The sequence below is a fragment of the Chiloscyllium plagiosum genome, unplaced genomic scaffold, assembly GCF_037043375.1.
Source record: "Chiloscyllium plagiosum isolate Xiang-an unplaced genomic scaffold, Cpla_swu_hap1 HiC_scaffold_21, whole genome shotgun sequence".
NCBI lineage: Eukaryota > Metazoa > Chordata > Chondrichthyes > Orectolobiformes > Hemiscylliidae > Chiloscyllium > Chiloscyllium plagiosum.
The window spans coordinates 1,609,792-1,623,142 of record NW_028270159.1 but is presented as its reverse complement, the minus strand read 5'-3'; the positions used below and the strand labels follow the sequence as shown (position 1 = coordinate 1,623,142).

Sequence of the window (13,351 nt, the reverse complement as noted above, 5' to 3'; positions counted from 1 at the left end):
CAGCAGTGCTAACCACTGTGCCACCGTGCCGCCCACAAACCTGATTGAGTTCTTTGAGATGACCAAACAGATGGATGAGGGTAAAGCAGTTGATGTGGTATATATATATTTCCATAAGGTGTTTGATAAGATTCCCCATGGTAGGCTATTGCACAAAATACAGACGTACGGGATGGAGGGTGATTTAACGGTTTGAATCAGAAATTCTGGATGTAGGTTTGCTCGCTAATCAATGACATCTTGGAAATGACTGTCAGACTACTCAGACCCCTTGTTACCATGGTAGCCCACAAACCCATCAACACACTGAAACAGCAGCTAATGAACTTAAAAGACCCTATACATACAACAAGCAAAACTAATGTCATCTACAAAATACCTTGCAAGAACTGTAACAAAGGCTACATTGGACAAATAGGCAGAAAACTAGCCACTAGGATACATGAACATCAACTAGCCACAAAACGACATGATCCACTCTCAATAGTATCCTTACATACAGATGAGAAGGACACCACTTCGACTGGGACAACACATCCATCCTAGGACAAGCCAAACAGAGACATGCAGAGAATTCCTAGAAGCATAGCATTCTAACCGGAATTCGTTCAACAAACACATTGACTTGGATCCCATCTACCACCCCCAGACAAAAAGAACAGGAAATGACATCGCCAACCCAAGGAAACTCAAACATATAAGTAGAAAGCAGGCTACACCACCAGTGCTTCATTTGGAGGCTCACTGAAGATGTTACCTAGTATGGTGAAGAAACATCTGAAAATGAACCTTCCAGCTCAGCGAGCAAACCTACATCCGGAACCTCAATCTGAGCTACAAGTCTTCTCAAAACTGGATCAGAAATTGGCCAGCTGAAAGAAGACAGAGGGTGGTGGTTTATGGGAAATGTTCATCCTGGAGTTCAGTTGCTAGTGGTATATCTCGAGGATGTTTTGGGTCCACTGCTGTTTGTCATTTTTAAAAATGACCTGGATGAGGACGTAGAAGGATTGGTTAGTAAATTAGTGGATCACACTAAGGTCGGTAGAGTCGTGGATGGTGCAGAAGAGTTGTGGATAGTGCAGAAGGATGCTGTAGGTTACAGTGCTGGGCTGAAAGGCGACAAATAGAATTTAATATTGAAAAGTTTGAGGTGATTCACTTTGGAAGGAGCAACAGGAATGCAGAGTACTGGGCTACTGGTAAGATTCTTGGCAATGTAGATGAGCAGAGGGATCTTGATGTCCATGTACATAGATCCCTGAAAGTTGCCACCCAGTTTGATAGGGTTGTTAAGAAGACATATGGTATGTTAGCTTTTATAAGTAGAGGGATTGAGTTTCGGAACCATGAGGACTGCAGTTGCAGCTGTACAAAACTCTGGCGCATCCACACTTGGAGTGTTGCGTACAGTTCTGATCACCGCATTATAGGAAGGACGTGGAAGCTTTGCAAAGGGTTGAGAGGAGATTTATTAGGATGTTAGGTGGTATGGAGGGAAGATCTTATGAGGAAAGGCTGAGGGACTTGAGACTGTTTTCGTTGGAGAGAAGAAAGTTGAGACGTATCTTAATTGAGACATATAAGATAATCAGAGGGTTAGATAGGGTGGACAGTGCGAACCTTTTTCCTCAGCTGTTGATGGCTTGCATGAGGAGGCATAGCTTTAAATTGAGGGGTGATAGATATAGGACAGCTGTCAGAGGTAGTTTCTTTACTCAGAGAGTAGTAGAGGCGTGGAATGCCTGTATCAGTAGTAGACTCACCAATTTCTGAACCTATCAAATCTGATTGGAGATATGATACTCACCCCTTCTTTTTTCATATTATGCAGTGCACTTACAGTATCATGGCATAAGGAACGATTGTTTCATGGATGCAATGTAGAAATATACGGCTAGGATCAAAGACAGGTTCAGTCTCTTTTTGTTTATTCCTAGCTGCCCTTGAGAAGGTGGTGGTGAGCTGCCTTCTTGAACTGCTGCAGCTTACATGCTGCTGCTGTTGTCTTTTATGGTGGCTAGATCGATGCCAGGTGGTTTGTCCAGTTTAATTTCTTTGTTGAGACTTTGTAGCGATTAATACAACTGAGTGGCTTGCTGGGCTATTTCAGAGGGCAGTTGAGTCAACCACATTGCTGTGGGTCTGAAGTCACACATAAGGAAGACCAGATGAAGATAGTAGATTTCCTTCCCTGAAGGACATCAGTGTGCCAGATGGGTTTTTCTGACAATCAATAATGGTTTCGTGGTCAGCAGATTCTTAATTTTTTTTTATTATTGAATTCAAATTCTGCCATCTGCCAAGGCGGGATTTGAACACAGATCTCCAGAACATTAGCTGAGTTTCTGGATTAACAGTCAAAGCCATCATCTCTTTCAGACACAGCAGAGTGTGCAACAACTTAATTTTACTGGATTTCCTCCATTTCCTGCTTGAGGGTTGATCTTTGGGAGAAGTAAGATAAAGGAGGCTGCCAGACTGCAGTGGTAGAAGCTGTGTACATAACTGTAATCCCAATCCTATAAACAGAAAAAAAAACTTGCATAAATTACCACATGCTTATTTCTCAATTTTACATGTAAATCGTTACTGAATAGTTCATTTTGCTCAATGTATCAACAATAACATGTATTTATTAACATTGTATTTCACAGAATCATGATACAACAGAGAAGGAAATCTTTTGGTCCATCAAATGGGATATACCCAAGGTTACTATGGGATTACAAAATGACGGTCAACAGAGCTTCTTGCTTAGACAGATACCCTGTGCCATGCACAGAATACTTGTGTGCGAAAGTGGCTGGGGACAACATATTTTACAAATTGAATATTAGCCAACCTGACCTCCTGGAGCTTGAGATGATGTCCAGATGTACATCCCTTTAAACTGTCACAACGGATAGTACGATTACACTTGCTTGCCTTTTGGGGTGTCTTCGGCTTGTCCTCGTTGAAAGGGTGATGGAGAACGTCCTCCAAAAGTTGCCCAGAATGGCATTCTATTTGATAATGTTTTAATCTTAGGAGCTACTGCAAAGGCACATTTGCAGAGTGTGGAGGATGTTTTGCAACATTTTTCTGCAAATGTTGTCAGACTAAAAGGGATAAATGTATGTTCCAGATAAACAAGGTAACATACCTTGGATATAAGATTAACAAGATCACACTTTGTTGAAGAGAAGATGAAGGCCATAAAAAGGGCAGCAACTCCAAGGAACATAATGGAGTTGAAGTCTCTTACAGGTCTCATAAATTACCATGGGAAATTCATACTGAACCTGACGACCCTGCTGGCACGCCTACATGAACTGCTAAAAAGATCAGAAATCGTTATGATAAATGCGACAAGGCAAAGCCTTTGCAAACATCAAACAACAATTACTGTCAACAAATGTGTTAGCCTATTACTACTTCCTGAGACCACTCATTGTAACCTGTAAAGCCTTCTCTTATGAGATATTATCATACCATTATGACAACGGGGCAGAATGTCCAATTGCATCAACTTGCAGTTAAAAAAAACTCTGTCCACTAAAAACTTGAGAACCGGTCTTGAGGACTACGAGGTCTCAGAGTTAGAGATGAAGACAGAGTTGGTGGAAGCTCAGCAAGAGGTTGCCACCAAGGATGCACTCCTACAATGGGTCTTCAACAAGCTTCATGTAAAAGACGTTCACCTATTTATTAGATGCTCCCCAACCAAACTTGGAAAGCCAGAAATGGGACGATGAGCAAAGTGACACAAGAGACCCCATCATCACAGGAGTGAAGGGGACCTCTCAGATTTGGAGTTGATGGGATGTGATAATCCTTACAGGCCCCAAGGGGAGTCTCTAATTAATCTCCTCATGGAGCTCATTGAGTTTGAGTTCCCTTAGTAACAGGCAATGGCCTGCCCAGCTGGAAGTCATCACCTGAGCCCTTTATAATTCAGATTCAAAGAAAAATAGGTTAAAAAAAAACAGAAACATAGTTTCCATGGATGATCTGGGGTGGAAAAAAGAAAAATAAAGTACACTATTTTGCCCTAAAAAGTAAGAACATTGAAAGGAACTTCTCCTTCAAAGAAGCTAAAAGAAATGCACTGAACCAGAACTAGAGTTGGTAAAGCAGAAAAATACATAAGTATTCAAAAGAAATGTGTTCCAGGGTGTCAGCATACTAGTAGAAATTCGGGGCCACCCTTGTCCAGACATGTTTCTGTGTCAGCAGCACAAAAACATTAGGGGCCATCTTGCAGTGCAGTGGTACTGTCATCACTCCTGGATCAGGAGGCCCAGGTTCAAGTCCCACGTGCTGCAAAGATATGTATTAACATCTCTGAACATGGGGCTGCAGAACTGGGCTGGGACTAGCCTATCTATGCCATGAGAAATGGCTCTGTTTTGATGTTCAACAATAAATAATGTTCCTTTTCAGTCAGGCTTCAAGAGTTATTATATGCCCCTGTCCTTTTGGTGACAGAAGGTGCTATTGAAAGGATCTTGGTAAATTACTGCAGAGTATCTTTCAAACGGCACACAGAGATGCCATTGTGTGTTGGTGGTGAAGGTAGCGAATGTTGAAGGTGGTGAATGAGTTGCCATTTTGTGCTGCATATTTTTTGTGTTGTTAGAACTGAACCCATTCAGGTAGGTGGAAAGTATTCCATCACTCTCCTGACTTTTCCCTTTGTAGATGGTGGGCAGGTATCAATGAGACAGGAGTTGAGTTACTCACGATAAAATTCCTACCCTCTGACCTGTCCATGGAGGCACAGCATTTATGTGGCTGGTTCAGTTCATGGTCAATTATAGCCCCAACAATTTGATATTGGGCATTTCAATGATGGTAATGCCATGAAACATCAAGTGGTGATGGCTAGATTCTCTCTTGTTGAAGGTGGTCATTTCCTGGCCACAAATGTTACTTGTCACTTTGATGATTGAGTGTCGACTGATGGGGTAGTAATAGGCTGGTTTGGATGTGCCCTGCTTTTTGGTTACAGCACATACTTGGACAATTTTTGACATTGTCAGATGGAACAGCTTGGCTGGAGGTGCAGTTAGTTCTGGAGTACAAGTCTTCAGTGCTAATGTGAGAATGTTGTCAGGGCCCACAGTATTTGCAGTATTCATGGTCCTCAACAGTTTCTTTACAAAATGTAGAGTGAATCTGGTAGCATGAATACTAACATTTGTGCTGCTGGGGATCTCAGGAGGAGGCTGAGCGGGATCATTCATTCATACTGATCATGGAAAATGGTTGCAAATGCTTTAGCCTTGCCTCTTGCACTGCAAGGCTTCTCCATCATTAAGGATGGAGATGTTTGTGGAGCCTCCTCTTCCAGTGAGTTGTCTCAAACACACAGATCATGATTGACAAGTTGCTTACAGAATCTCTGACATTTGATCTCACCGGCTGCTCACATTCCCTCATGGCTTGTAGGTCATACCAGTGCATGATTTCCACTTCCAGAAACTGCATATTCTCCTAAATGTTGATAATTAAATCCAAGTATTGCACCACCTCATAGATAGCTACTTCATGGACTGTATATGACTGGCAGTCTCAAACTACAACCCAGATTTCAAAACACTGGCAACTAATATTGAGGAGATGAAATGCAGACTAGGTGACACTTTCAGAACACCTGTCTGCAAAAATGACCCTGAGCTTTCAGTTGCTTGCCACTTTAACATCATATTTCTCCAACAACATTTCTTGTCTCCGGCTCACTGCAGTACTTCAGCAACTCTTATCACAAGCTTGAAGAACTACATCTCATTTTCCTCTTAAGGTATCTGCAGTTCAATAATTTTAGTGCCTGATTCCATCCTTTCATTTTTTTAACACACCCCACACACTGTTATGACATGGGTTACTTTTAGCATATTCACCCATTCCTAGGCCCATTATCACATTATATCGGTTGCATTCAGCACAACTAATCCATTTTCTCATTCTTATTCAGCTTTTCTTCTGTCCTAACCGGTTATCCAGTAACTCCTTGTTTACCTACCCCTTTCATATCTCTCTTTCTGGGCTCTGCTTCCACCTATCTGCTCTCCCCACCACCCTGCCCCACCCACTTCACAGCCCCAGTTCGGCTTCAGCATAAATACCAGTTTTTCCCAGCGACTGACATTTCTTATGGAAGAGTCACCAGACTCAAAACATTAATTATGTTTTCTCCAACAGATACTGAGTTTCTCCAGCAGTTTCTATTTATATTGATTGTCTATTCTGTGAGAAAAAAATGTGGTGCTGGAAAAACACAGTTGGTCGGGCAGAATCCGAAGAGCAGAAGAGTCGATGTTTCAAGCCTAAGCTTTTCATCAGGAATGTGGGGGGCCATGGGAACTGACAGATAATTGGGAGGGGGGGGAGGGGGGTGGGGCTGGGGGTGGTTAGATTGTTGGGAATACAATACGTAGATGAAGATGGGGGTCTGATGGTGATAGGTCGGAGTGGAGGGTGGAGCGGATAGGTGGGAAGGAAGATAGACAGGTAGGACAGTTCAAGAGGGCAGTGCCAAGTTAGAGGGTTGGATCTGGGATAAGGTGGAGGGAGGGGAGTTGAGGAAACTGATGAGATTGACATTGATCCCCTGTGGTTGGAGGGTCCCAAGGCGGAAGATGAGGTGTTCTTCCTCCAGGCGTCGGGGGGGACTGGAATTTGGCGGTGAAGAGGCCCAGGACTTGCACATTCTTGGCAAAGTGGGAGGGGGAGTTGAAGTGTTCAGCCACAGGGTGGTGGGGTTGTTTACTGCCTGTGTCCCACAGATGTTCTCTGAAACGTTCTGAAAGTCGGCGTCCTGTCTCCCCCGTGTAGAGGAGACCACATCGAGAACAACACATACATTAGATAAGGTGTTTGGAGGTGCAGGAAAATCTCTGCTGGATGCAGAAGGATCATTTGGGGCCTTGGATGGAGGTGAGGGGGGAGATGTAGACACAGGTTTTACATCTCTTACGGTAGCAAAGGAAGGTGCCGAGAGTGGAGGGTACTCCCAATTCCTCCCTCTCCGCCGCATCTGCTCCCAGGAAGACCAATTCCACCCCACAACATCCCAGATGGCCTCCTACTTCAAGGAGCGAAATTCCCCCTCCCACGTAGTCAACAATGTCCTCCAATGCATCTCCTCCACTTCCCGCATTTCCACCTTTAAACCCCACCCCTTCAATTGCAACATGGACAGAACCCTCTTGGTCCTCATCTTCACCCCACCAACCTCCGGATTAAATGCATCATCATCCGCCATTTCCGCCACCTAAAATCAGACCCACCACCAAAGATATATTTCCCTCCCCACACCTGTCTGCGTTCCGCAGAGACCACTCTCTCCACGACACCTTCGTTAGGTCCACGATCCCAACAAGCCACCCTCCACTCCCGGCACTTTCCCTTGCTACCACAAGAGGTGAGTGAGAGTGTATCATGCAGTGGGGTCACCTGCAGTGTGACATGAATCCAAGGTCCCGGTTGAGGTCATTCCCATAGGTACCAAACTTGGCTATCAGCTTCTGCTCAGCCACTCTGCATTTTTGCTTGTCCTGAAGCCCGCCTTGGAGGATGGTCACCTGAAGGTCCGAGGCCGAATGTCTCTGAGAGGGGACATTCCTGCTCGGTGAGTGTTGTGCGGTGTCCAATCATCCGTTATCGTAGCGTCTGATCGGTCTCACCAACGTACCATGCCTCAGGGCATCCTTGCCTGCAGTATATGAGATAGACAACATTGACTGAGTCACATGAGCCCCTGCCGTGTACATGGTGGGTGGTGTCCCCGTGTGTAATGGTGTTACTCATGTCGATACTCTGACACGTCTTGTAGTGGCTGCTGTGGCAGGGTTGTACAGTGTTGTCCTGATGGCTGGGCAGTTTGCTACGAATCATGATCTGATTAAGGTTTGGTGGTTGTTTAAAGGTGAGAAGTGAAGGCGTGGAGAAGGTCTTGGCATGATGCTCATCCTCATCAATAATGTGTTGCAGGCTGTGAAGAACATGGCGTAGTCGTTCGGCTCCCGGGAAGTACTGGACAACGAAGGGTACACTGTCTGTCTGTTGCAGCCTGTGTGTCTGTCTCCTGAGAAAGTCATTACGGTTTCTCGCTGTGGCACATCGAAACTGGCGGTCGATGAGTTGAGCATTGTACCCTGTTCTAATGGGGGCATTTTTGAGCACTTTCAAGTATCCATTACATTCCTCCTCATCCAAACAGATCCTGTGTATGCGGAGGGCTTGTCCATGGGGGATGGCTGTTTTAATGTGTTTCGGGTGGAAGCTAGAAAAGTGTAGCAAGTAAGGTTATCCATAGGTTTGCGGTACAGTGAGGTGCTGAGTTGGCTATCCTTGCATAGTGATGCATATGTCCAAGAGAGAGACAGATACTAAAGAGTAGTCCACGGTAAGTCTGATGGTGGGATGAAACTCGTTGATATCACTGTGTAGTTGTTTCAGTGACTCCTCACCATGGGTCCAGAGGAAGAAAATTTTGTCAATATATCTAGTGTATAGTGATGGTTGGAGGTCCTGTGCAGAAAAGAAGTCTTGTTCAAACTTGTGCATGAAGGTGTTGGCATACTGGGGTGCAAATTTGGTCCCCATGGCCATTCTGTGTGTGGATGAAGAACTGGTTGTCAAAGGTGAAAATATTGTGGTCGAGGAAGAAGCAGATGAGTAGTAGCACAGTGCTCAGAGATTGGCAGTTGTTGGTATTGAGTACTGAGCCTGTTGCCCTGATGCGGTCATCATGGGGGATGATGATATAGAGTGCTGACATAGAGTGCTGACACGTCCATTGTGACGAGGAATGTTCCCAGTTCGACTGGTCCGTGGGTGTTGGGTTTCTGTAAAAAATCTGTAGTGTCGTGGCAGAAGCTGGGGGTCATCTGCACAATGGGCTTCAAATGGCTTCGACATAGCCTGAGAGGTTCTCACATAGGTCTCATTGCCTGATACAATGGGATGTCCTGATGTGTTGGTTTGTGTATCTTTGGAAAGCAATACAAGTCACCTACGTGAAAAGTACGTGGGATGAGAGCGCATAGGGAACTCTGAAGGATTGGATCAAAAGTCCTGATCAATGCTTTAGTTCATGAATGTGCTCTTTGGTCAGATCGGCTGGTAGTTGCCTGCATTGTTCCTGGTTGTTCAGTTGTTGGTACACTTCCTTGCAGTAATCTGTTTTATTCTGAATGACAATGGCTCCTCCTTTTTCTGCTGGTTTCATGGCGATGTTGCGATTGGTTTTGAGAGCATGGATGACACTGCATTGTGATCGGGTGATGTTTTGCTCTACCTTGTGGGTGCGGCTGATGAATCCGGCATTCACATATTTCTTGACGGTTTGAGCATTCATGTCAAGCCCAGGGCAGCGGCCTCCAAGTCGACCCCTTCTTTGGTTGCTCCTCTGTGGATCCCTATGATATGCTGCAGGCAAGGCTGCCCTGAGACATGGTACATTGGCGAAACCGAACAGTTGCTACGACAACAGATGAATGGACACACATAACAATCACCGGACAGGAGTGTTCCTCCCAGTTAGGGAGCACTTCAGCGGTCTGGAACATTAGATCATTAGGCCTCAGACTTCGGGTGACCAAACTCCAAGGTGGACTTCAGGACAAGCAAAAACGCAGAGTGGCTCAGCAGAACGGCCTCAACCGGGACCTTGGGTTCATGTCACACCACAGGTGACCTCACTGCACGAAACACACACACACACTCTCTTAATATAAACTTATGGGGTGAATTTGGTTTTGCAGAATTACATTTCATTTTGCTCAAAAACTGCATGAATCCATTTAAAACTCTATAAAACTACACAGAGGGTTTTGTCAGTCTGACATAGCATTGGGACACAGACAGACTTCACACCTATTGCTTAAAAAGCTAAGCTACCTTGTGAATGTAATTTAAAATAATTTCTGGGATTTACATATCAAAGAACAGAAACCAGCATACCTCATTAAAAAAGATGAAAGTTTTTCATCTAAGACTGTTTACTGTATCACATCTCCATGACACTGGGCTCCTTTGGCTCTAAATTCTGTCAGCATGACCTTAACCTCCAAACCACCTGATGAAGGAAGCTAGTGCTGTTGAACTATAACCTGGTGTTGTGTGATTTTTAACTTTGTCCCTCCCAGTCCAACACCGACATCTCCATGTCATAAGTAACGTAAGTAAAAGATACTTCTGAAACGTTTCAGAATGAAGAGATAAGATGCATTTCCAACTGTTGACTGTCGTAAGATAACAAGTATACAAATAAGAATGACACAACTATACCTCAAAGAAGAATCGCAGCATCAAGGCAAGTGCCCCAAAGCAGAAACCAGGGCCAATCTGTTGTGTGTAGATGCTCTTATCAGGGTAAAGGCCTTTTTGGTCTTTCATCTTCTTCACCTGTCCAATTAAAAGCAGTTGTTATTCAGCAACGTTATTCATACTTAAATATTACCCCTTATGGCAACAACTTTCTATTGAACAATTAATTACAAGGTGTCTCCCTAATTTCACACTTGAACATATAATTTGTCCTATATAGTATGTTATGAAGATGTGGGTGTACTGTACCTTTCAGAGAGTTAAAAGCTAGCAAAAACTACCTGACAGCACCAAGTGTTCTGAAAAAAGATATAATGTGACATTTGGTCAAACAACTTGATTAGCTGGTTGCCTGGAAAAAAAACAAATTCGAATTCAGCTAATCAGCTTAAATCATATCCCAAACTACCCACCTCCAATCAAGTTTGAATTGAGTATATTGACAATCTTAAAAGCCAATGACACAATCCGATGCTTTGGGGATATAAGCCCAGGGAAAGTTAAACAGGTGGGAGAAGAACTGCCAAGCCAATAACATCTGCAACTGCCCAGAGAATAACTCTCTTAAAGGTACCTTTATCGATCAGTAACCTGTGAAGTAGAATCCCCAAGAAGAAGAAGAGAGGAATACAGAGAAGAACAAAAAGCTGCCTGGCTTTTTTTAGATTAGATTACTTACAGTGTGGAAACAGGCCCTTCAGCCCAACAAGTCCACACCCACCCGCCGAAGCATAACCCACCCAGACCCACTCTCCTACATTTACCCCTTCACCTAACACTACGGGCAAGTTAGCATGGTCAATTCACCTAACCTGCACATTTTTGGATTGTGGGAAGAAACCGGAGCACCTGGAGGAAACCCACGCAGACACGGGGAGAATGTGAAAACTCCACATATAGAGTCGCCTGAGATGGGAATTGAACCCAGGTCTCTGGTGCTGTGAGGCAGCAGTGCTAACCACTGTGCCGTCGTGCTGCCCACTAAGAGATAAGAAGTTTTGTTTTGTAAATCTTAATCGAGAGTTTTATTGGACTAGTATTATAGAAGGGAGGATAAAAGATAGGTTAGAGAAAGGAGTTGAAAAGAGTTGTTAGTTAATTAATCTCTTAATTATACTTTAAGAAATAAAGTTGTTACTTTTACTTTAACTAGGTCTTGGCCTATTGAATTTTCACAGATTACTACATGGGATAAATCTTTTCTGTGTTGCTAGGTTAAAATAAGCAGGAGGGTTTACCCCACATCATAACCAGTATATGCATTTCATTGACCATACTTTCTAGGGCAGTGATCACAGCACACTCGGCAATCTAGAATAATTAAGGATCATCTGTGAGGAAAGTAAGATATACCTACAATATAGAGCAAGAGTGACACATTCAGTATAACCCTGCTATATTGCCATTTATTTTCCACTTGAGCTCCCTCCCATTCATCCTCAACTAGCCCTGTCAGCATAATCTCTAATCTCTTTTTCCCCATTCTTATCCAGATTCCCCTTAAGTATATCTGTGCTAATTGTTTCAATTATGTTTACAGGATGTAGACATCATGAACTAAGGAAGCATTTATTACCTAATTACCCTAGAGACAATGGTAGTGGGCTAGCTCCTAAAATACTGCAATCCTTAAGCTGTAGAGGCACGCACAATAATGTTAGGAAGGGAGCTCCAAGCTTTTGACCCAGAAACATGGAAGGAACAGCAATATAGTTTCAAATCAACATGGGTTGTGACTTGAAGGGAAACTTGCAGCTGGTTGCTTTTCCAAGCATCTGGTGACCTTCTCCTTCAAGGTGGGAGAGGATGTGCATTTGGAAGGTGCTGTCAAAAGAACCTGGTTGGGTTAATGCGGTGGTACACACTTCTGCTACTTATGTTGGTGGTGAAGGAGTGAATATCGAAGGTGTTAGATGTGTTTACAATCAGTGGACTGTTTGTTCTGGATGGTATCAAGCTTCTTGAGTGTTGTTGGAGCTGCACTCATCCAAGCAAGGAGGAGCTGTTCCCATCAATTTATGACTTATGCTTTCTAGATAGTGGACAGGCATTCAAGAGATAGGAAATAAGTTCCTCACTACAGAATTCCTATCTTCTGACCTATTCTCGTAATCACCGAATTTATACGGATGTAGGTTTGCTCGCTGAGCTGGGAGGTTCATTTCCAGACGTTTCGTCACCTTACTAGGTAACATCTTCAGTGGGCCTCAGGCGACGCAGTGTACATGATTCCTGCTTTCTATTTATATGTTTGTGTTTCTTTGGGAGCAAACCTACATCCAGAACCTCAACCTGAGCTACAAATCTTCTCAAAACTCACCGAATTTATATACTTAAAAAAAAAGTATCACAGGATGTGGCGTCACAGGCTAGGCCACCATTTATTGCCTATCCCAATTCTCAGAAGGCATTTAAGAGTCAGTAACATTGCGGTGGGTCTGGAGTCACATGTAGGTCAGACCAGATAAGAATGACAGTTTCCTTCCCTAAAGGACATTAGTGAAATAGATGGCTTTTTCCGACAATCGAAAACATGATCATCATTAAACTCTCAATTCCAGATTTGTATTCATCTACCACGGTGGGATATAAGGCTGGTGGAGTTTAATTTCTGGTCAATGATAACCTCCAGGATGTTGATAGTGGGCAATTCAATGACAGTCATGCCTTTGAACATCAAGTGGTGATGGATGATTCTCTGTTGTTGATGGTAGTCATTGCCTGGCATTGACATGATATGAATGTTACTTGCCACTAACATACAAACACATGAATTAGGAACTGCGGACCATTCAGCCCCTCGAGCCTGTTCCACCATTCAATAAGATCATGAATGATGTCATTGCTCCACATTCCTACCTACCTATCTTCCACATCCCACAATCTTTCACAAGCCATTCTTAATCAAGAATCTATTTACCTCTGCTTTAAAATATTCAAAGATTCTGTTTCCACTTGCTTTTGAGGAACAAAGATCCAAAGACTTAAGACCCAGTGTGAAAAAACAAACTCCTTCACCTTTGTCACAAACAGT

General features: G+C 43.6%; 1 protein-coding gene across 3 annotated transcripts in view; it reads right to left on the bottom strand.

Moving 5' to 3' along the window:
- mymk (myomaker, myoblast fusion factor) overlaps positions 1–13,351 on the bottom strand; it is a 96,663-nt gene that overhangs the window by 55,719 nt on the left and 27,593 nt on the right. For 2 of the 3 annotated variants that reach the window (XR_015760769.1, XR_015760770.1), the window contains exons 5-6: positions 10,279–10,395; positions 1,811–2,522 (exon numbers count right to left, since the gene is read on the bottom strand). Coding sequence is in view for 1 of the 3 variants with exons in the window: in XM_043719750.2 (XP_043575685.1) it covers positions 2,379–2,522; positions 10,279–10,395 (261 nt within the window). In the remaining 2 variants the exon portion in view is untranslated. Of the gene's footprint in view, positions 1–929; positions 2,523–10,278; positions 10,396–13,351 lie in introns of those variants that run through there. The other variant, XM_043719750.2, reaches the window with a different exon arrangement.